Consider the following 23,331-nt stretch of genomic DNA (forward strand, 5'->3'; position numbering starts at 1 on the left):
TGTGATGCGAGTGGTGTAGTCAGCATGTTAGGCAACCAGAGGAAAATAAAAAAGCTTAGGTGGCCCGCCCAAGGTTTTCAATGGCAGAAAAATCCTTTCACTGGCTGGAGCAACTGTGAAAAGCCTTGCGTAATGCTGGTTAAATTAAGCCTCTTATTTGGCACTGAGCGGGGAGGAGCGTGCCAGGGCTTTGTCGCTCTCTCTCTTCCCCCCCCCCCCCCCCTAATGGTGCTGCCAACTTTAAAAAGTTAGGAGCATAACATTTAGGAGCACCAGAATCTTTTCTTTTGATATTCAGTTTCTTGTCGGTTTCTCACATGGAATAGCCTTAATTTCTCAGAACAAGAATAGACTTACGAGTTTCAGAAGAAAGTTCTTTGTTTCTAGCCATTTTGAGCCTATAATTGAACCCATAAATGCTGATGCTCTAGATACTTAACTAGTCCAGTTTTATTGCGTCTTTAATCAGAACAACATTTTTCAGCTGTGCTAACATAATTGCAGAAGGGTTTTCTAATGATCAATTAGCCTTTTAAAATGATATACTTGMATTAGCTAACACAACATGCCATTGGAACACAGGAGTGATGGTTGCTAATAATGGGCCTATGTAGATTTTCCATTTAAAAAATCACCCGTTTTCAGCTGCAATAGTCATTTACAACATTAACAATGTCTACACTGTATTTCTGATCAATTTGATGTTATTTTAATGGACAAAAAATMTGCTTTTCTATCAAAAACATGGACATTTCTAAGTGACCCCAAACTTTTGAACGGTAGTGTATGTGTGCTGTGACCTGGTTGCTTTGGTGTCAGGCCCTGCATGTAAACCCATCAGCTCCAGCTGGTGTTAGTCAACTTTGTCAGCAGACCGACTCCACACAAGAACACGAACCAGGCTGGCTTCTTGCTCGGCTTCCTTGGAGACTCCCTGAWTGTGTCCCAGATGCCACCCTATTCCCTATACAGTGCACTACTTTCGACCAAGACCCACATACACGCAAGGGGGGGGGCTCTCATGGGCTGGGAGGAGGAGTTGTTGTTGTGGTTGTTGGCCTCAGCGTAGAGGGAGTAGGGTGCTATTTCAGATGCCGGCTCCAGTCTTAGTTTACCACTCATTGTGAAAGACAGTCAGTCTCTTTGCTCAGATGTTCTGTCCTTGGTTTGGGTGTCAGAGGAGGTTGTTGTAGACAATGAGTGACTGATGGAGATTTAGCTGTGTGTGAACGCATGTTTTTTTCAACTGTCCTGTGACTGAGGCGACTGTTTGAGAGGATGAATTATAGTTGCGGTCATAAAGAAAATGCAAACTTTTGTCTTGTCCCTTTTTTCTTTCTCTTCTGCTCACAGACCACACCTCTGGGAACAGTTCATTGGACACATTGCTAGCTCTACTGCAGGCAGAGGGAGCCAAGATTGAAGAGGAGACTGAGGTAAGCAGCATGAAAATCTCTCTCGCACGCACACACACACACACACTTTGGCACAGGGGGCCTTCTATGGTTTATTAATCTAACTCTATGGTCCCTTTTGTTACAAGTAAGGTGGACACCTCTCAGCTTTTCTTTATAGWTCTGTTACTGTCCATTCCTCACATCTTTTCATCATATTTGTATTTATTTTTTATAAACAAGTGTTTAAAAAAAAGGGGGAAAAAGGCATTTGCATGGAATATCCAGAATGTGCTTTTATTTTAACGTTTTAAACTGTTCCTGCTTCTTCCTAAACAGAACATGGCCGACTCCTTCTTGGACGGCGACGTCACCCTGGATACCTTCATAGACTCGTACCAGAGCAAGAGGAAGCTGGCCCACCTGAGGAGGGTGAAGATTGACAAGTTGCAGGAGATGGTGCTGAAGGGCCATAGGCTGCCCCAGGTGCCAGTCTCTTGCTCCCATCCCCAGGAGGTCTCAGCCAGGCCAGCCCCCCTCTACACAGAGGTCAACAACCACTCCCCTGTGCCCCAGCCCAGGAGAGCCCCCCCTCCCCCTCCAGCCCAACAACCCCCAGGTGTAGCCCCCCAGCCTGCTGTCTTCTCCTATCCTGCCCCCCCATACCCCCCTATCCCCCCCAGGGCAGCCCACCTTTTGCCCAGTGTCAACCCGGAGCACCAGCACCACTTCATGTCTCAGTGCCCCCCTGTCCTTCCTCAAAGGCCTCCCCCTCGCATGGCCCCGCAGTCTGGCTTCATGATTCAGTAGTGAAGGGGGTACAGTACATGCAGTGGACTTGCACTGCAGTCTTGCTGGAACTATCTTCTGTGTTGTCAGGCTGTGAGCCTCTGAATATGGCACAACGTAATGCAAAAGGGGTCGACTAACTTAGATTGAAGGCTGGTCTGGGCATGTTCAACTGAAAAACAGAATCGAGTTTGAATTTGCACTCTTCTCACCAGAATCAGCACTCCATTGCTACAACACCCCAGAAAGGACTTGAATGACCAGTGCTTGCATCTGCAAAGTTGAATCTCTCAGCGACAGGGCTTTAGATGTAGTCTAAAGTGAAATAAATGTCAATTTATGGTTAGCTGGCCTCATACAACTGGGCTGGCCATGACCCCAGTCGGATGAGGCCTATATTTTTCAGCACTTTATGCACCTCAGGTGTTTCCTCTGTCCTCCCTCTCCTCTTCCTCCTCTTCTTGCCCGTTACAGTGAAGGTGCCTCTCATCATCTGTGGTGTCTAAAGCGAATGGGGACTAGAGCCATTCATTGTTTCTCCTTTGATCTACAGTGTCATTTGAATTTGTTGTATTTATATTGTGTAACCAGAGACTTCCCAGAAGACGATGGTAAATCATATGCAAAATGAACAGAGACCTTACTGTGCTGTTAAAAAAAACGTCTTTCCCAGGTATAGCTGCACAAACCTGTAGCCATGATATTCTGACATTTACTGACTTAATTCCATAGGGTACTTAGAAATGTTGAGACTTCATGAATTAATTAATAGATATTTAGAGTACTAATGHCATATAGCATTATTTTTGCCAGGAAAGATTGGACAGACATTTTGAAAGAACTAATTTGTGAGGTGTGTGCATCTCTTCTCCAGCATGGACAGTTGTCAATAAAGTGTGTGGATCTCATGCCCAGTCCAATATGGAGGACAGTCGAATTGGTCTCTGTCGCTCAGGGCAGACATGTGCAAACATGCACATAGTAGGGGTGGGTGGAGGTTGGTGTCACAAACACTCTGAAACCTTGGCCTCTTGGTCTTGCCTGCGAAGGATCTGTCATTGCCATATAAACAATTTACCTTAAGTGTTGTTTTAGTCAATAATATAATAAGCATACTTGATGCGCAACAGTTTTGGAAAATTCTTTTTTTGTCCTTCCGTATATCACTCCTTTAATCATTGAATGCCGTTTTCTCTTGGGTACGTTATAAAGCTGATTGTCGTCATTGCTGTTGAAACAAGATTAGTCTATTTAAATTCATTCGGTGATATAACCATATACAGTCCATATCAAATCAAGTATATACTGCAACTAAGCCAGTCATCCACTGTTGTGTGAACAGTAATACCCTCTGTAATTGAAGGTAATTATCACATTGACTGAACAACAAAGACTCTGTTATCTTAAAGAGATTATCCGGTACTTTTATATACTTAGCCAGTAGATCTGAAAGTAGTGCTCACGTGCCAGAAGTGGTCTGCGAAAATTGCGTACTATGTCACATATGTGCCGATATGTGCACCACGTCATTGCTCTGCTGTGTATGCATCTTACTAGCTGTCTTTCAAATGGTGAGTGGCTTAAGCTCATTGGCTAGAACTCCAATTGCTAGGGGGCTGGTCCACATGTAGGGAAAATGTTGCACAGCTTCCAGAAAAACATTCTCTTTCAAACTAGGGATTTTGTGGCTAATTGAAGTAAGACAGTAATTCTGCTCATAGATTATGAATGTATGAACTACACATTGACACGTCAATTCCAAAGCCATTTATTGAGAAACCATTGTGTAAAATTACTATTTTCATACTTTCCTGCATCCATTTGTCAGGTTTATACCCATGTTATGACAGTAGTTTGAGGTGTGCACATTTTTATGTTTGATCCATATTGATGAAAATTCAAAAATAATACAGTACCCATCTAAAATGTTTCTTGCACCATTTGTATTACAAGTACTAATCCTAAAGAAGTCACATAAGAGTGTTTGATTACCTTGGCCTAAATGCTGCAGTGGTGTACTGTTCGAGCCACTGAGTGCCTACACTGAACTGGACTGATATCACACTGCTGACTGCTCAATGCCTCTTATCTGTGTAAACTGACCAGGCTTGACTGCTCTTCTGGTCTGGATCACCTTAGTTAGCCCCACCATCAATGTCTACTTCCCCAGGCTGTTATCATTTGCTGTCTGCAACCGATGTGATGGTGGTGCAAGCCTGGGGGCAGGAGAGGCTTGAGTCAGTCTGTCTGCCTGGCTTCTTCTCTCCTAACTGGTGCTATGGGGCCGGTGCAGTTTTCTTCTGAACATGTGCCAGAGAGATATATCCTTGGGGTATGTGCCTAATGCTTGTGGTACTCCTACAGCTTCTTTGTACCATCAATACAAACTGTGGTTTGCCTGCCCTGAGGTGGGTGACCACCATTTATATTCTTATGCATATCGGTGGTTCGCCAAGACAACAGGGCTCCTATATTTTTAAATGTATCTTAATATCAAACAGAAATGCATCTTTCTGAGAAACTGGCCAAATTGGCGCAATAACTGTTTGCCGTAAGTTAGGTTGAAGAAAAAGCCATGTCCCTATTTATTTCTCAAATGCAAGAAATGTTATGTATTGTATACCAATTGTTTTGATATACTTTAGCCTACCAGCATTTCTAAATGAAACGAATGATACACTATTAATCATTGTGTGCATGTTTTTATTTGATTGTGATTAATTTCAGAGTTTTTCTGCTGTAACAGTTTGTTTATAACTGGCATTATTTGGCTGTTTGGGCTGCTTTAAAATACAGATTGATTTTCAATACTCATGTTCATACATGTTGTTCATTGTAATGTTGTAGGTATTTTGGCTTATGAAGATTGTAGAGGTGGTTGATTAGAATTACGAACCAATTTTTTTAAGGACGGACAGTGAATAAAGAAATTGTTTTTTGTATTGATGTCTTTTGAATTGCCTCACACCAAATCACAGAGCTTGATCTCTGGTTGTTAGGAGTCAGTTGGCCATTTCAAGTTATTTTTTAATATTAAGGCATATTCCTACATTAAGTACAAATTGGGGGCGGGGTGCAATATTGGGAAGGTGTTCCTAATGTTTGGTATACTCAGTGTCCGTTTTGAATTTTCAAACTAGTTTTAATTGGGAAAACAGATGGTGTTTATCAAAATATATCACTTTGCATGTGAAAACACAGAATCCTACTCATTACTCCACGTTCTTAACCTGTGTCACGTTTGTTTTGAGACGACTTCGCTCTGCGGCACGGCTTCCAAAACGAATGCAGTCACTTTTCACACGGTACAATCTACGCCCACCTGGGCACCTGGGCCAGATTAATCGAATCCCCTCARTGAATGCAACTTCACAACAAAATACATTGTCACATTTATCTTGATTATGTTAAATGTTATTATAATGAACATTGCAGTTCACTGAGGAAGGTTTTATTCAATTAATCAAAATTACAATACAGGTGCCAGCCTTGATGGTAAAAGCAGGCTCTGCAGGGTAAATTGAAACAAGACCGCCATCTAGTGTTGATTTACTGACATTGCTAGTTCTACTTTTGAGGCAAAGGCTAGGGGTTAGTATGATCAGTGGTGTAAAGTACTTAAGTCTTTCTTTAAAGTCTTTTTACTTAAGTGAATGTTTTGGGTGTCTGCACTTTACTATTTATATTTTTACTCAAATAGTATTTTACTGTGTGACTTTTACTCTAATTTTCTATTAATGAATCTTTACTTTTACTCAAGTATGACAATTGGGTACTTTTTCCACCACTACATATGATGTTCCTTGGTATGATTGATATCCCACCCTGGGAGAATATTTAGGTGTATATTTTGATGTTCCTGAAATGAAGAAATTCCCAAAAATGAAATTGATAAGGATAGTGATAGGACAGGTGGGCTGCCTGGTAGATGTGTGCATTGAATATAGCAAATGTATGATTAAGACAAACAAATTAATTGTTAAACCCAAGGACCTTATAAAACAGGTTAAACCAATGACTGTATACCAGTATATGAAAACCTTGCTGGATCAAATCCCCGAGCCGACAATGTACAAATCCGTAATTCTGCCCCTAAGCAATTGCTGTTCACGTGGTAGTTGGAACCAAGAAACTCACATTTTCGACTTGCTAACTGGTTGTAGTTATACATGTGCCGCGTTCAATGAATCAGCAGGTCAGAAATGTCAAGAGTTTCCTAGTTCCGACTAGCATATGAACGCGGCATTGATGATGCGTTCAAAACAACTGGGAACTCAGAAAAATACGAGGTAAAATCATGACATCAGTGATGATCAGCTCGGAAAGTTGGAGCTCTAGAAAAAGGCCCAAGTTCCCGAGTTGGAATTCCGAGTTGGATGACCGTTCAAATAGATTTTTCCCAGTCGGAGCTCGTTTTTTCCCCCGAGTTCCGAGTTGTTTTGAACGCACCGAAATCGAAAGTCAGAGATTTCCAAGTTCCCAGTTGGTTTGAACGCGGCATAACCCCCAACAACTGCTCCCCGTGCGCCGATGACATGATGTTGATTAAGGCAGCCCCGCACACCTCTCTGATTCAGAGGGATTGGGTTCAATCAGTTGAATGCATTCAGTTGTACAACTGACTAGGTATCCCCCTTTCCTTACCCCTTTCTGATACAGCCAACACGTTGTGGATTTTGAATGCACCCCAAGTGACCTGCACGTGTACATACTCCAACCAAAAGCCATGGATTACAGGCAACATCCGCACTGAGCTAAAGGGTAGAGCTGCCGCTGTCAAGGAGCGGGACTCTAACCCGGGCGCTTATAAGAAATCTCACTATGCCCTCCGGCGAACCATCAAACACGCAAAGCGTCAATACAGGACTAAGATTGAGTCCTACTACACCGGCTCCGATGCTCGTAGGATCTGGCAGGGCTTGCAAACTATTACGAACTACAAAGGGAAGCCCAGCCGCAAGCTGCCCAGCGACACGAGATGACCAGACGAGCTAAGTGACTTCTATGCACGCTTCGAGGCAAGCAACACTGAAGCATGCATGAGAACACCAGCTGTTCTGGATGACTGTGTGATCACACTCTCCGTAGCCAATGTGAGTAACACCTTAATACAGGTCAACATTCACAAGGCCGCAGGGCCAGACGGATTACTAGGATGTGTACTCCGAGCATGCACTGAACAACTGGCAAGTGTCTTCACTAACATTTTCAACCTGTCCCTGACCGAGTCTGTAATACCTACACGTTTCAAACAGACCCCCATAGTCCCTGTGCCCAAGAAGACCAAGGTAACCTGCCTAAATGACTACCGACCCGTAGCACTCACGTCTGTAGCCATGAATTGCTTTGAAAGGCACCATCATCCCAGAAACCCTAGACCCACTCCAATTTGCATACCGCCCCAACAGATCCCCAGATGACGCAATCTCTATTGCACTCCACACTGCCCTTTCCCACCTGGACAAAAGGAATACCTACATGAGAATGCTATTAATTGACTACAGGTCAGCTTTCAACACCATAGTGCCCTCAAATATCCTCAAAAACGTTGACAGCTGCACCATCAAGAGCATCCTAACTGGTTGCATCACCGTCTGGTATGGCAACTGCTCGCCCTCCATCTGCAAGGTGCTATAGAGGGTAGTGCGTACAGCCCAGTACATCACTGGGGCCAAGTTTCCTGCCATCCAGGACCTCTATACCAGGCGGTTTCAGGGGAAGGCCTAAACATTGCCAAAGACTCCAGCCACCCTAGTCATAGACTGTTCTCTTGGCTACCGCATGGCAAGTGGTACCGGAGCGGCCAAGTCTAGGTCTAAAAGGCTTCCTTGAAAATAAAGGAGAGCCGCACACTCTAGGAGCTCAGATGCAAAAATGTAATATCCAACGTTTTGACAGCCAAGCTGTCTTCATCAGGGTATAATCACAAACACTGCGGGATGACTCGTTTATATAGTGTCAAAAGACACACAGGTGTCTGTAATCATGGCCAAGTGTGGCCTAATATCATTAGTTAATTCTCAAATATAAAAATGGCATACAAAGAACAGCATACAAAAAAGGCTTCCGAACAGCTTCCACCCCCAAGCCATAAAACTGCCTACATGTACAGTACCAGTCAAAACTTTGGAAACACCTGCTCATTCAAGGGTTTTTCTTTATTTTACTATTTTCTACATTGTAGAATAATAGTGAAGACATCAAAACTATGAAATAACACATGTAGAATGTGGAATCATGTAGTAATCCAAAAAGTTGTAAACAAATCAAAATGTATTTTATATTTGAGATTCTTCACAGTAGCCACCCTTTGCCTTGATGCTTTGCACACTCTTGGAATTCTCTCAACCAGCTTCATGAGGTAGTCACCTGGAATGCATGTCAATTAACAGGGGTGCCTTGTTAAAGGTCATTTGTGGAATTTCTTTCCTTCTTAATGCATTCGAGCCAATCAGTTGTGTTGTGACAAGGTAGGGTTGGTATACAGAAGATAGCACTATTTGGTTAAAGACCAAGTCCATATTATGGCAAGAACAGCTCAAATAAGCAAAGAGAAACGACAGTCCATCATTACTTTAAGACATGAAGGTCAGTCAATGCGGAAAATTTCAAGAACTTTTAAAGTTTCTTGAAGTGCAGTCGCAAAAACCATCAAGCGCTATGATGAAACTGACTCTCATGAGGACCGCCACAAGAAAGGAAGACCCAGAGTTACCTCTGCTGCAGAGGATAAGGTCATTTGAATAACTGCACCTCAGATTGCAGCCCAAATAAATGCTTCACAGAGTTCAAGTAACAGACACATCTCAACATCAGCTGTTCAGAGGAGACTGTGTGAATCAGGCCTTCATGGTCAAATTGCTGCAAAGAAACCACTACTAAAGGACACCAATAAGAAGAAGAGACTTGCTTGGGCCAAGAAACACGAGCAATGGACATTAGACCAGTGGAAATCGGTCCTTTGGACTGAAGAGTCCAAATTTTAGATGTTTGGTTCCAACCGTCATGTCTTTGTGAGATGCAGAGTAGGTGAGCGGATGATCTCCGCATGTGTGGTTCCCACCGTGACACATGGAGGAGGAGGTGTGATCGTGTAGGGGTGCTTTGCTGGTGACACTGTCAGTGATTAATTTAGAATTCAAGGCACACTTCACTAGCATGGCTACCACAGCATTCTGCAGCGATATGCCATCCCATCTGGTTTGCGCTTAGTGGGACTATCATTTGTTTTTCAACAGGACAATGACCCAAAACACACCTCCAGGCTGTGTAAGGGTTATTTAACCAAGGAGAGTGATGGAGTGCTGCATCAGATGACCTGGCCTCCACAATCACCCGACCTCAACCCAATTGAGATGGTTTGGGATGAGTTGGACCGCAGAGTGAAGGAAAATCAGCCAACAAGTGCTCAGCATATGTGGGAACTCCTTCAAGACTGTTGGAAAAGCATTCCAGGTGAAGCTGGTTGAGATAATGCCAAGAATGTGCAAAGCTGTCATCAAGGCAAAGGGTTGCTACTTTGAAGAATCTAAAATATATTTAGATTTGTTTAACATTTTTTGGGGTTACTACATGACTCCATGTGTGTTATTTCATAGTTTTGATGTCTTCACTATTATTCTACACTGTAGAAAATAGTAAAAAAATAAGGAAAAACCCTTCAATGAGTAGGTGTGTCCAAACTTTGACTGGTACTGTACATATTACCTCAATTACATTGACTAACCTGTACCCCGCACATTGACTCGGTACGGCCTGTATATAGCCTCGTTATTGTTATTTTATTGTTGCTCTTTTGTTTTTTTAACTTTAGTTTATTCAGTAAATATTTTCTAAACTCTTATTTTTCTTAAAACTGCATTTTTGGTTAAGGGCTTGTAAGTAAGCATTTCACCGTAAGGTCCAAACCTGTTGTTTTCGGCGCATGTGACAAATACAATTGGATTTGATGTGTACGCATTACGTTACCATAGCTACGTCATTTCGTTAGGGAGTCAATACCGCCTCCGCCATATTGTAGGAAATCCGTCTATGGGTTGCCACTAGTTACCACAGCCACAAAGGCAACATTTCCTATAATCGTAAAAATGTATTATTATTATTGTGTTGCTTTTTTGTCTTAATTTAAGTTTAGGCATAAAGTTAGCATTGGGTTATGGTTAGGATTAAAATCAGATTTTAAGAAGATACATTTTAGAAATAGGAGGGGTTTATTACTTGTGGTTGTGGTAAATAGTGACGACCGTCTGTGTGCGCTGTCAGATTAGAGTTTAATCCGTGGGGTTACGGTCAGAACGGGAACAATAGCTAGTTACACCTGGAACAGGGCTCGATAACCGCGAGGAAACGCTGGTTTGAAAGCGACAGGTTTTATGGATGAATCATCTAAGTAATCCAAGCAATTTGATAATGAGGTTACTGACTAACGTTAACATTAGCATTCAAATGGATTGCAAGTGATTTGTCAATCTGATACCCAGCTAGTTTGCTAGCTAACTCTTAAAGTCGAAAATCGCATTAACTTTATCCACTAAGTAAATAGTCAAGATTTTTGCTACACGGGACAATCACCACTTCTCCGTTTTCTATGGTCCATATCAATTTGTGACATTTTGACACGGATTAACGCTGTTAGTGTTAGCAATCGAACCTAATCAAATCAAACCTCTCGGGAAGAATACAAATCTCTATTCATTCTCATAACTTCAAGACGGAGTAACCAGCTGGCGCTACAAACTAGCTAGTAAAACTAGCTCATCAAACTTGGTCCTGAGTGGAGGCCAGACGGAACTAACATGTCTGGAAAAGACAAAGACAAGGAGAACGCCGGAGAAAAACAATCTACAACTGAGCGGCTCGTAAAAGGTGAGTCGATTTTGCAAACGTAGCTAACTACTGTACCGTTAGCTAGCTATGTAACGTTAAATTACCTAGCGTTCTGTTTTAACATTCCAAATATTAGCCAGTTAGCTAGCTAACAAGTTAGGTAACGTTACTGTAGTTACACCAAACGAAGCTGCAAGAACATGGTACAGTAATTAACTAGTTATATTGAACGAACCAGAACTGTATCTACTTGGCTGCAGTAACTAGCTTAGTTTAACTTAGTTCTGTCACAATGTTCAATTTCGCTAAGTAACAGTAGGACACAAGTTAACTTGCTAATATATATTTAGTATAACTCACTCCCCACATGTAGAAGTCAACAGGCACGATGATATACACAGAATGGTTTGAGAAAGGATTGATAGTGGCCAGTATATTTTCAAGACATGGTTTATAGCAGGCCTGCCATGAAGCTTTACTGTGACCAGAGGTGAATCAAGAGGCACCTGTGACCCCTGGCTCTAAATCACCAGGGCATAGCTTTGTGGTTGCGGTCTGACACGTTCTTCCAGGAGGTCTACTTAGTCTATGGTCATGGAAAGTGATGTAAGGTACTTGGTATCATTAGGCAGGTTTCAGTGGGGTGGTCTAGATAGGCCAATGATATCTCATCATGAGAAATGTAGTGACTGTGTGCAGTGTGCAACACAAGGGCCACTGAGGGAGAGCGGGCCGTGAGAGGTTTGCTATTGCTGTGATTAGGKTGGCAAGGTGGATTTCTTAACTCAGCTGTTGTGGACCTTGTTAGCACTGCATGGCCTGAAGGGTCTGTTCAACTGAGCACAAGCCAGTTCTCCCCCTCGGCCAGCCCAGCGCTACCCACCAATTCGGGGTGAGAGGGCCAGGAGCAAGAGAATGGCCTGGCAGGGGATCAAAATGTATATGTATGCCAGTAGGGAGAGGGTGAGTTATTTGTGGAAAGAATCTCCCCAGTAACGTGCCCAACATGGTCTAGCCACAGGGTGTGAGATTGTGGGAGAAAGTGCAAAGTAGGGAGGAAGAGTGGGAGGAAGAGATTTGTTTGTACATCCAGTCAGGACCAGTGGGGTCCCGGCATGGCAGTTTTAACTGTACCAAGGCTAAGGAGAGGCTTGATGAGTAGAATGATGCTGCTAATCTTCCGATATTTTTTTTTGTCTCACACTAAAACTGACACTTTCTGTTTTCAATATGAAATCCTCTCCTTTGTGGATAGCCTACAATATTAAAGAGGTGGATTGGATGGGATGTGTTGTACAAGTGCTCTACTTGCACCACAGCTGCAGTCCAGATGGAAAATGACAGATATGCATCTTTTTTTTCTTTATTGGTGAGTTGATATTTTGCGCTTCACTTCATTTATGTGGTTTAGAGGTAGCCTCAAAAATCTGTCATTTGGTAATTGAACCAGACTGAACCAGAGGGTATGCTAATCATGTCTGCCTGCCTGAAAGGGAGAGGCCCAGCTGAGTCCTGTGCCGTGTACAGAGCATGTGATGTCACTGACTCAGTGGCAGAGAGGACCACCACTCTGTGTTAGAGCTGGGACGATAAGCCAAAAACGATGGACACTGATCACTTATCGCAGGCATTTTGCTCATATAATTTATTACTATACGTAGCCTATACTAGAGAGATGTGAAGTTCGAAATGAAAGAAGTATGCTAATATGGGTTATTGTTAATGGGACAATCAATGTCTACAACCATCAAACTAGTAGTAGTAATTTTAAAGGATATTTTAGGGCCCTATAAAAGCCATTAACTCATCAATTCTGGCAATTTATAATAATATGGATTTTTGTCCATATCTACACTAATTATCTAATTTGGCTGAGTAATGTGTTCAGGGCAATTTGGATGGGAGGACAACATAATGTCCAACTCCCCCCACAGCTACCTGAGCCATATTTTTAACCAGGTAAGTTGACTGAGAACACGTTTTCATTTACAGCAACGATCTGGGGAATAGTTACAGGGGAGAGGATGGGGATGAATGAGCCAATTGTAAGTTGGAGGTGATTAGGTGACCGTATGAGGGACAGCTTGGGAATTTAGCAGGACACCAGGGATAACACCCCTACTCTTAAGATAAGTGCCATGGGATCTTTAATGACCTCAGAGAGTCAGGACACCCTTTTAACATCCACCTACACAGGGTGGAATATCTTTTTTTTTTTTTTTTAGACCAGAGGAAATAGTGCCTCCTACTGGCCCTCCCGTCTCCCATCCAGGGACTGACCAGGACCAACCCTGCTTAGCTTCAGAAGCAAGCCAGCAGTGGGATGCAGGGTGGAATGCTGCTGGCATCCTGATTCTGTAGCCTAATCATTCAGTGTGCCATTGTCCCCTTTTGTGAGTGTTTGATGATACAATAATAGAAGGACTATTTCTATACCAGCAGGATCCAAATCTGAAACAAAGATTGAATAAATATTGACCCTTTGTCCTGTTTGTTGTCATGCCAATTTGGGTGAGATGTAGGTCTTATTTGTCATTAAGTCGTCTGTCTCGTTTGTCATGAAGAGGCCATTGAACGTCCATGCTAATTAGTCAACTAATCTTAAGGACATACTTTTATATACATAGTGTATGTGGACACCCCTTCAAATTAGGAGAATCGGCTATTTCAGTAACACCCGTTGCTGACTGGTGTATAAAATCGAGCACACAGCCATGTAATCTTCATAGGCAAGCATCGACAGTAGAATGGCCTCACTGAAGAGCTCAATGACTTTCAATGTGCCGCTGTCATAGGATGCCACCTTTCCAATAAATCAGTTAGTCAAATTTCTGCCCTGCTAGAGCTGCCCCGGTCAACTGTAAGTGCTGTTATTGTGAAGTTTAAATGTCTAGGAGCAATAATGTCTCAGCCGCGAAGTGGTTAGACCACACAAGCCCACAGAAAGGGACCGCAGAGTGTGTAAAAATCGTCAGTCCTCGGTTGCAACACTCACTACCAAGTTCCAAACTGCAAGCAACGTCAGCACAAGAACTGTTCGTCGGGAGCTTAATGAAATGGGTTTCCATGCCCGAGCAGCTGCACACAAGCCTAAGATCACCATGCACAATGCCAAGCGTCGGCTGGAGTGTTGTAAAGCTCATCGACATTGGACTCTGGAGTAGTGCAAACAAACACGTTCTCTGGAGTGATGAAATCACACTTCACCATCTGGCAGTCCAATGGACTAATCTGGGTTTGGTGGATGCCAGGAGAACGCTACCTGCCCGACTGCATAGTGCCAACTGTAAAGTTTGGTGGAGGAGAAATAATGGTCTGAGGCTGTTTTTCATGTTACAGGCTAGGCCTCTTATTTCCAGTGAAGGGAAATCTTAACGCTACAGCATACAATGACATTGTAGACAATTCTGTGCTTCCAACTTTGTGGCAACAGTTGGGGAAGGGCATTTCCTGTTTCAGAATGACAATGCCCCAATGCACAAAGCAAGGTCCATACAGAAATGGTTTGTTGAGATCGGTGTGGAAGAATTTGACTGGCCGGCACAGAGCCCTGACCTCAACCCCGTCGAACATCTCTGGGATGAATTGGAACGCCGACTGCGAGCCAGGCCTAATCGCCCGACATCAGTGCCTGACCTCTCTAATGCTCTTGTGGCTGAATGGAAGCAAGTTCCCGCACCAATGTTCCAGCATCTAGTGGAAAGCCTTCCCAGAAGAGTGGATGGAGGATGTTATAGCAGCAAATGGGGGACAAAGTCCATGTTAATGCCCATTTTGGAATGAGATGTTCAACAAGCAGGTGTCCACATACCTTTGGTCATGTAGTGTATATAAACAGTGTAGGCCTATCCTAACCTATGATTTTGTTTCCAAACTCTTGGTCCTCCTGACCAATAGCAGTTTGAATCTTGTCTCCAACACTCATTTTGCAGTGGATTTAGTCACCACCACTGTAGACTGGGATCATGTGCAGGTGACCCTAGAATACTATGGCTGATCTGTGCGARGTGAGATCCAGCCCTCTTGCTCCAGTCAGTTTCACTGAGATGGTGTTGTTGATCCCAATAACTGGCCAATAGGCCTAGCCCTTGACACATGCTAGCTACTGCCTGCCTTGCATTCGCCCCTCACTGAGTTGCCATCCATCCATATTTTCTTGGATCCTTGCGGCCAGGATCTTGCCATCAGTGGGGCTAGCTAGCTAGGCTTCTAAATAAACAGACTCTGAACTTCGAATCCCCTGCTAATAGAGGCTTTGCCTAATCTCTTAACGCTTGTACCCAGCTTACAGTTCCTTTCGTTGCCTGCCTTGTAGGTCCAGGAACGCTTACTGTTTATTTATACCACACTTGTCAGAGCATGACAGCTTGTATTGATCATAGGCTGACCAAGTTGGAGCTCACTGTTTGTTCTGCTGGTGCAATCCCACTGCAGGCCGGCCAGGTCCGTGCCAGTAATCCCCCTCCCCCATTCCCCATCCAGCTCATCACACAGCCAGCCTGCACCCTACCTGTCCTGTGCTGCACACCAAAACAAGGCTGCTGGACTCCTAGTAGGCTATCCATAAGGCTCTGGTCAAAGGTAGTGCACTATGTAGGGAATAGGATGGACTGATTTGTTGCTCCAAAACCTGTCAAAGATGCCAGTGGAGTAAAGAGGCGTGGCTTTTTGTTACAATGTCGGCCTACACCGGCCAAACCCAGACGACGCAGGGCCAATTGTGCGCTGCTCTATGGGACTCTCAATCACGGCCGGATGTGATGCAGCCTGGATTCGAACCAGGTACTGCAGTGACGCGCCACTCGGGAGCTTTGACTCAGTTTTTTTCACTTTAAAATGTATGCCAAACAAAAATCATTGATTTCAAGTTTAACTATGCACAAGGACTACTTTTAACAATTTCCACAGAAAAAAAGTCTAAAACGTATTTAGTGCAAGAACTGTGCAGATACCAACTTTGGTAACAGAATTATGGTTAATAATAAAAAATATTTTTTTTGTCTGCAGAAAGAATGTGTCAACAATGACATGGCACCTTGAGTTTGAAAAAATCTCTTTTGGTTATTGAAGGGAAGTGGATTTACACCCGGAAACGGAATTACGATAAAGGAATTACATTATGGGTCCCTGATCTGTACCAAACAGAAATGCAAATGCATATCTCCTCATGTTTCACAAGTTTGGACAGCACAGTAGAGATACGTGCAGTACAATACAGCACACCAGAGTATGGTAGAGTTTAGTGTAGTTGAGTACAGTACAATATACCTTACTTTTCTGTACTGTATTGTACTGTGTTATTGTATTAGAATGTACTCTACTCACTGTACAGTGCTGCACTGGTCTCTACTGTTCTCTAGTCACTGTAGAGTACTGTATTATCCAAACATACAACTATGATAGGTTCAGATTTGGTCCGGTCCGTCTGTGGACATTATCAAGGCCAGGGTGGACTGACCAGATTTCAACATCCATGGACATACGGTGTCGGTCAGTGCTCAGTGGGTGAGGATGCTGGTAACAGTACATGGAAAGCGAGGGGACTCATGGGTAGGTGTCAGAAAGAGCTGGGAGAGGTGGCATTAACTGGCGAGAGAGGGGGGGGGGGTTGTCCATCCTCAAGACTGTTTTAACACTCTTGGTTTGACCACCAGACAACAGAAAGACAAAGAAAACAGTTATGAGTTGAAAATACAGTGCATTTGGAAAGTATTCAGACCCCTTGACTTTTTCCACATTGTTACATTACAGCCTTATTCTAAAATGGTTTAAATAAAAACGTTTCCACAATCTACAGACAATACCCCATAATAACAAAGCGAAAAGTTATTTTGTATTTTTTGCAAATGTGTTTAAAAAAAAAGAGAGACTTTATTTACATAAGTATTCAGACCCTTTGCTATGAGACTTGAAATTGAGTTCAGGTGCATACTGTTTCCATTGAAAATCCTTGAGACGTTTCTACAACTTGATTGGCGTCCACCTGTGGTAATTTCAATTGATTGGACATGATTTGGAAAGGCACACTTGTCTATATAAGGTTCCACAGTTGACAGTCCATGTCAGAGCAAAAACGAAGCCATGAGGTCGAAGGAATTGTCCGTATATCTCCGAGACAGGATTGTGTACAGGCACAGATCTGGAGAAGGGTGCCAAAAAATGTCTGCAGCATTGAAGGTCCCCAAGAACACAGTGGCCTCCATCATTCTTAAATGGAAGAGGTTCGGAAACACCAAGAATCTTTCCAGAGCTGTCCGCCTGGCCAAACTGAGGAATCGGGGGAGAAGGGTCTTGGTCAGGGAGGTGGTCACTCTGACAGAGCTCCAGAGTTTCTCTGTGGAGGTGGCAGAACCTTCCAGAACGACAGCCATCTCTGCAGCACTCCACCAATCAGGCCTTTATGGTAGAGTGGCCAGACGGAAGCAGCTCCTCAGTAAAAGGCACAACAGCCCGCTTGGAGTTTGCTAAAAGGCACTTAAAGGACTCTCAGACCATGAGAAACCAGATTCTCTGCTCTGATGAAACCAAGATTGAACTCTTTGGCCTGAATGCCAAGCGTCACGTCTGGAGGAAACCTGGCACCATCCCTACAGTGAAGCACAGTAGTGGCAACAGCATGCTGTGTGGAAAACAATTTTATCAATTTTAAAATAATGTGTAAAAAGTCAAGGGGTCTGAATACTTTCTGACTGCACTGTAACAGTATGCCACTGGAAGGGAGGCCAGTAGTAGGTGACCAAACTGTGCTTTGTGACTTATTATTTCCCATTGTAGCCAATTGTTGCATTAATTCTATTACTGATTTGTTTGGTAATTGGTAACGGAATTGCACATTTTTATCACTTGTTTATTAATTATTATCAGTAAAATCACTATTTGGTAGCTCTACCGTTACTTGTTACTTCTGGGAACTTTCATTATTCTCCCTCATGAGGGAGATAAATTAGAAAATATCTTGTGGGTTTTTGGTAATTGAATTACAACAAAATATTTCTTAAATTTACTGAAGGTAAACAATGTATCCAAAACGAAATATAAGTGTTATTAGCTGGCAGGGTTCCTTCTGTCAACATTGTGTTTTGGTGTATTTCTGATACCTTTTTAAGACATTTTCTGGTAAATGTTTTCAAAGATCCCTTTTCCATCTGTTTATCCAGAAACCAAAGCCTTTACTTATGCCTAATTTTTAAGATGGAAAATGGTTAAAATGTATCCATGCCTTCATTCCCCCAAAATATAGACTCTTTGCTTTAGTTTGACACCCAATTTGTATATGCCCCTATGAACTTCACATGTTTATGCTCATGGGTCCTTTGACGGAAATGCCCATGTGTACATTTATTTTGCAATGCTCACGCACCCAGCGTGGCTGGTTCCAGTTTCTAGTAAGTGTGTTAAGCAGGGTTCAAAACTGCGAACAAAACACATTAGCGTCCTTTTGACTTGGCAGTGCAACACCAATTTTTTTTATTGGTCACCAGTGATTTACATTTTTTTTGCTGGTCACGTTAGTTTTTGAATCACAATTAGCTTTATTTTATTATCAAGATTTATTGAAGCTGAAATGTGTATGCCACAATTTGTATGCAGACCAGGTAGCTTATTAAAGAAGTTTGGTCCGAAGTCTTGGTTGAATCTTTGCGATGTGCGATTGTCATCATGTGCTGTTTGAATGAACATTTCTAAAGGCTTTCCCAAAAAACCTTCCCAATTAAATGTTTTCTAAAAAGTAGGGGTACCTGGCAGAATGATATCATGATGATTTGTATCAATCGCGGGGCATTTGTTTATCAAACTCTGCCATCGCATGTAGTCTACACTAGAGGTCGACCGATTATGATTTTTCAACGCCGAGGACCAAAAAAAGCCGATACCGATTAATCGGCCGTTTTTTATTTATTTATTTATTTGTAATGACAATTACAACAATACTGAATGAACACTTATTTTAACTTAATATAATACATAAATAAAATCAATTTAGTCTCAAATAAATAATGAAACATGTTCAATTTGGTTTAAATAATGCAAAAACAAAGTGTTGGAGAAGAAAGTAAAAGTGCAATATGTGCCATGTAAAAAAGCTAACGTTTAAGTTCCTTGCTCAGAACATGAGAACATATGAAAGCTGGTGGTTCCTTTTAACATGCGTCTTCAATATTCCCAGGTAAGAAGTTTTAGGTTGTAGTTATTATAGGAATTATAGGACTATTTCTCTCTACCGTTTGTATTTCATATACCTTTTGACTGTTGGATGTTCTTATAGGAACTATAGTATTGCCAGTGTAACAGTATAGCTTCCGCCCCGCTCCTCGCCCCTACCTGGGCTCGAACCAGGAACACATCAACAACAGCCACCCTCGAAGCATCGTTACCCATCGCTCCACAAAAGCCGCGGCCCTTGCAGAGCAAGGGGAACAACTACTTCAAGGTCTCAGAGCGAGTGACGTCACCGATTGAAACGCTATTAGCGCGCACCCCGCTAACTAACTAGCCATTTCACATCAGTTACACCAGCCTAATCTAGGGAGTTGATAGGCTTGAAGTCATAAACAGCTCAATGCTTGAAGCACAGCGAAGAGCTGTTCGCAAACGCACGAAAGTGCTGTTTGAATGAATGCTTACGAGCCTGCTGCTGCTTACCATCGCTCAGACTGCTCTATCAAATCATCAACTTAATTATAACATAATAACACACAGAAATACGAGCCTTAGCTCATTAATATGATCAAATCCGTAAACTATCATTTCAAAAACAAAACGTTTATTCTTTCAGTGAAATACGAAACTGTTCCGTATTTTATCTAACGGGTGGCATCCCTAAGTCTAACTATTGCTGTTACATTGCACAACCTTCAATGTTATGTCATAATTATGTACAATTCTGGCAAATTAATTACGGTCTTTGTTAGGAGTAAATGGTCTTCACACAGTTTGCAACGAGCCAGGAGGCCCAAACGGCTGCATATACCCTGACTGCTTGCACGGAACGCAAGAGAAGTGACACAATTTCCCTAGTTAAAAGAAATTCATGTTAGCAGGCAATATTAACTAAATATGCAGGTTTAAAAATATATACATGTGTATTGATTTTAAAGAAAGGCATTTGTTTATGGTTAGGTACGCATTGGTGCAATGAAAGTGCTTTTTTCACGAATGCGCTTGTTAAATCATCACCCTTTTGGCGAAGTAGGCTGTGATTCAATGAGAAATTGACAGGCACCGCATCGATTTATATGCAACGCAGGACAAGCTAGATAAACTAGTAATATCATCAACCATATTTAGTTAACTAGTGTTTATGTTAAGATTGACAGTTTTTTATAAGTTTAATGCTAGCTAGCAACTTACCTTGGCTTCTTGCTGCATTCGCGTAACAGGTAGTCAGCCTGCCACGCAGTCTCCTCGTGGAGTGCAATGTAATCGGCCACAATCGGTGTCCAAAAATGCCGATTACAAATTGTTATGAAAACTTGAAATCGGCCCTAATTAATTGGCCATTCCGATTAATCGGTCGACCTCTAGTCTACACTGTACATTGTACAGTATAAGAACACTGCTAGCCAAACAGGGCAGTATCTTTTCATTCGGGGCAATAGCTTTCAGTTGGCACTGGCCTGGGTTGCCACTGGCAAATTTACCTGAATGTCAAGCCCTGCAAGGGCATGCTAATTTCAAATATGGCTTGTCGTTATTAGCCTGGTTCTGTATGGAATGCAGGCACATTATGGGACACAGGTGTCGTCTGGTCTCCACCCCGCTGATCCTCAACACTGGGGACCCACAAGGGTGTGTTCTCAGCCCTCTCCTGTACTCCCTGTTCACCCATGACTGCTTGGCAATGCACGCCTCCAACTCAATCATCAAGTTTGCAGATGACACTACAGTGGTAGGCTTGATTACCAACAACGACGAGACTGCCTACAGGGAGGACGTGAGGGCCCTCGGAGTGTGGTGTCAGGAAAATAACCTCACACTCAACGTCAACAAAACAAAGGAGATGATCGTGGACTTCAGGAAACAGCAGAGGGAGCACCCCCCTATCCACATCGACGGGACAGTAGTGGAGAGGGTAGTAAGTTTTAAGTTCCTCGGCGTACACATCACGGACAAACTGAAATGGTCCACCCACACAGACAGCGTGGTGAAGAAGGCGCAACAGTGCCTCTTCAACCTCAGGAGGCTGAAGAAATTTGGCTTGTCACCAAAAACGCTTACAAACTTTTACAGTTTGTAAGCGAGAGCATCCTGTCGGGCTGTATCACCGCCTGGTACGGCCACAACCGTAAGGCTCTCCAGAGGGTAGTGAGGTCTGCAGAACGCATCACCGGGGGCAAACTACCTGCCCCCAGGACACCTACACCATCCGATGTCACAGGAAGGCCAAAAAGATCATCAAGGACAACAACCACCCGAGCCACTGCCTGTTCACCCCGCTATCGTCCAGAAGGCGAGGTCAGTACAAGTGCATCAAAGCTGGGACCGAGAGACTGAAAAACAGCTTCTATCTCAAGGCCATCAGACTGTTAAACAGCCATCACTAACATTTAGTGGCCGCTGCCAACATACTGACTCAAATCTCTAGCCACTTTAATAATAAAGAATTTGATGTAATAAATGTATCCCTAGTCACTTTAAACAATGCCACTTTATATAATGTCTACATACCCTACATTACTCATCTCATATGTAAATACTGTACTCTATACCATCTACTGCATCTTGCCTATGCCGTTCGGCCATCGCTCATCTATAAATTTGTATGTATTCTTTGTACATATTCTTATTCAATTCTTTGAAATTGTTAGATTACTTGTTAGATGTTACTGCATGGTCAGAACTAGAAGCACAAGCATTTCGCTACACTCGCATTAACATCTGCTAACCATGTGTATGTGACAAATCACATTTGATTTGATTTGGTCTTAATCACCTTGCAGCGGTGAAAAATTGGTGCGACCATATCATGTGCTGGTGCCATCAACTGAAAACCTTTTGTTGGAAAAAGTTAGTATCGATCCATGTTAAGCTCATTGTTGATGCATTGTATGCTCATGCGTTTGTCATACTAGGAGGGATAGCAATAAAATATTTCCATTCACCTGCAGGCTAGAGTTGAGAGACAGAAGATCGAAGATTGATTCGCTGTGTCTGATTTGGTCATTTGTTTTCTAAAGAAGACCAGTGTCTCTAGTCTTTACTCCCCTGAGCTAGTAGTGGGTTAGATGAAGAGACTGTGGCTCTATGAAAGCTTCCAGGTCAATTCACCTGCTACCAATGGAACAACCAGGACGAAGGGAATGTTAGGCCCTACCTACAGTACATGCCACACTGGAAATAATAGCCTGGGTACAAATATGTGGCAAATGCCTTATCACTACCCTGTCTGTCTGGGTGGCTGGCTGTTGAATTCTAAAATGAAAACGCAGTGCTTTTCTGTTTAATGAATGGAGATGGTTGTTTCCTGTATTCCAACTGCCGACCCACCTCCAAGTTCCATAGTTCCATGCTGCTTTTAGTCTACACCTAAAAGCAGCATCATTGTCATAATCTTTTCTAATTGCTTGCCGGTGTTGCTACGCAGTTTAGTAGGGCTGGGGATTGCCAGGGACTTCACAATTCGATATTATCATGATACTTAGGTGGCAATACAATATGTATTGCAATTCGTCGGGGCATGGACTCTACAAGATGTCGAAAGCGTTCCACTGGGATGCTGGCCCATTTTGACTAATGCTTCCCACAGTTGTCAAGTTGGATGGATGTACTTTGGGTGGTGGACCATGGGAAACTGTTGAGCGTGAAAAAACCAACTACCATACCCCGTTCAAAGGCACTTAAATCTTTTGTCTGGCCCATTCACTATCTGAATGGCACATATACCCAATCCATGTCCCAATTGTCTCGAAGCTTAAAAATCATCCCTTAAACCTGTCTCCTCCCCTTAATCGACACTGATTTTAAAGTGGATTTAACAAGTGACATAAATAAGAGATCATAGCTTTCACCTGGCCATTCTGTCATGGAAAGAACAGGTGCTCTTAATGTTTTGTATACTCTGTGTATGTCAGCTGCCGAGAGACGAGAGAGCCATAATTAAAACGAGTGTTCTATCAGTCATGGAAATAAGTGCTGAAAACGTGTTGGCTCACTATTTAAAGAGAAAAAGCTATAGGATGAAAAATAGCGGTGTATTGGCGCAGGTACAGTCGACTAGCTCTAGCTAATGCTATCGATAGTCAAAGTATCTATATAATATCGTCCAAAATAATATTGTGATGTAACTGTATATTTTTTTCCCTCGTCACTACAATTTACCCTC

The 23,331-nt window shown here is 42.7% G+C and overlaps 2 protein-coding genes and 1 long non-coding RNA gene across 9 annotated transcripts in view; 2 read left to right on the top strand and 1 right to left on the bottom strand.

The window, feature by feature from the left end:
• The window catches only part of vps37ba (VPS37B subunit of ESCRT-I a), a 30,082-nt gene extending 24,957 nt beyond the window's left edge, over nucleotides 1-5,125 (top strand). The window contains exons 3-4 of the mRNA XM_024002852.2: nucleotides 1,354-1,436; nucleotides 1,734-5,125. Coding sequence (XP_023858620.1) covers nucleotides 1,354-1,436; nucleotides 1,734-2,204 — 554 coding nt within the window. The 3' untranslated portion in view covers nucleotides 2,205-5,125. The remainder of the gene's footprint in view (nucleotides 1-1,353; nucleotides 1,437-1,733) is intronic.
• The window catches only part of LOC139028815 (uncharacterized), a 31,547-nt gene continuing 9,955 nt past the window's right edge, over nucleotides 1,740-23,331 (bottom strand). Inside the window, exon 3 of the long non-coding RNA XR_011481027.1 lies at nucleotides 1,740-1,817. This is a non-coding gene — a long non-coding RNA (uncharacterized lncRNA). The remainder of the gene's footprint in view (nucleotides 1,818-23,331) is intronic.
• ppp3cca (protein phosphatase 3, catalytic subunit, gamma isozyme, a) overlaps nucleotides 10,424-23,331 on the top strand; it is a 74,619-nt gene continuing 61,711 nt past the window's right edge. For all 7 annotated transcript variants that reach the window (XM_024002320.2, XM_024002321.2, XM_024002327.2 and 4 more), the window contains exon 1: nucleotides 10,424-11,048. In XM_024002320.2, coding sequence (XP_023858088.1) covers nucleotides 10,979-11,048 — 70 coding nt within the window. In that variant the 5' untranslated portion in view covers nucleotides 10,424-10,978. The remainder of the gene's footprint in view (nucleotides 11,049-23,331) is intronic.

The sequence above is a fragment of the Salvelinus sp. IW2-2015 genome, linkage group LG15 (genome assembly GCF_002910315.2).
Source record: "Salvelinus sp. IW2-2015 linkage group LG15, ASM291031v2, whole genome shotgun sequence".
In the NCBI taxonomy this organism is placed as follows: Eukaryota; Metazoa; Chordata; class Actinopteri; order Salmoniformes; family Salmonidae; genus Salvelinus; species Salvelinus sp. IW2-2015.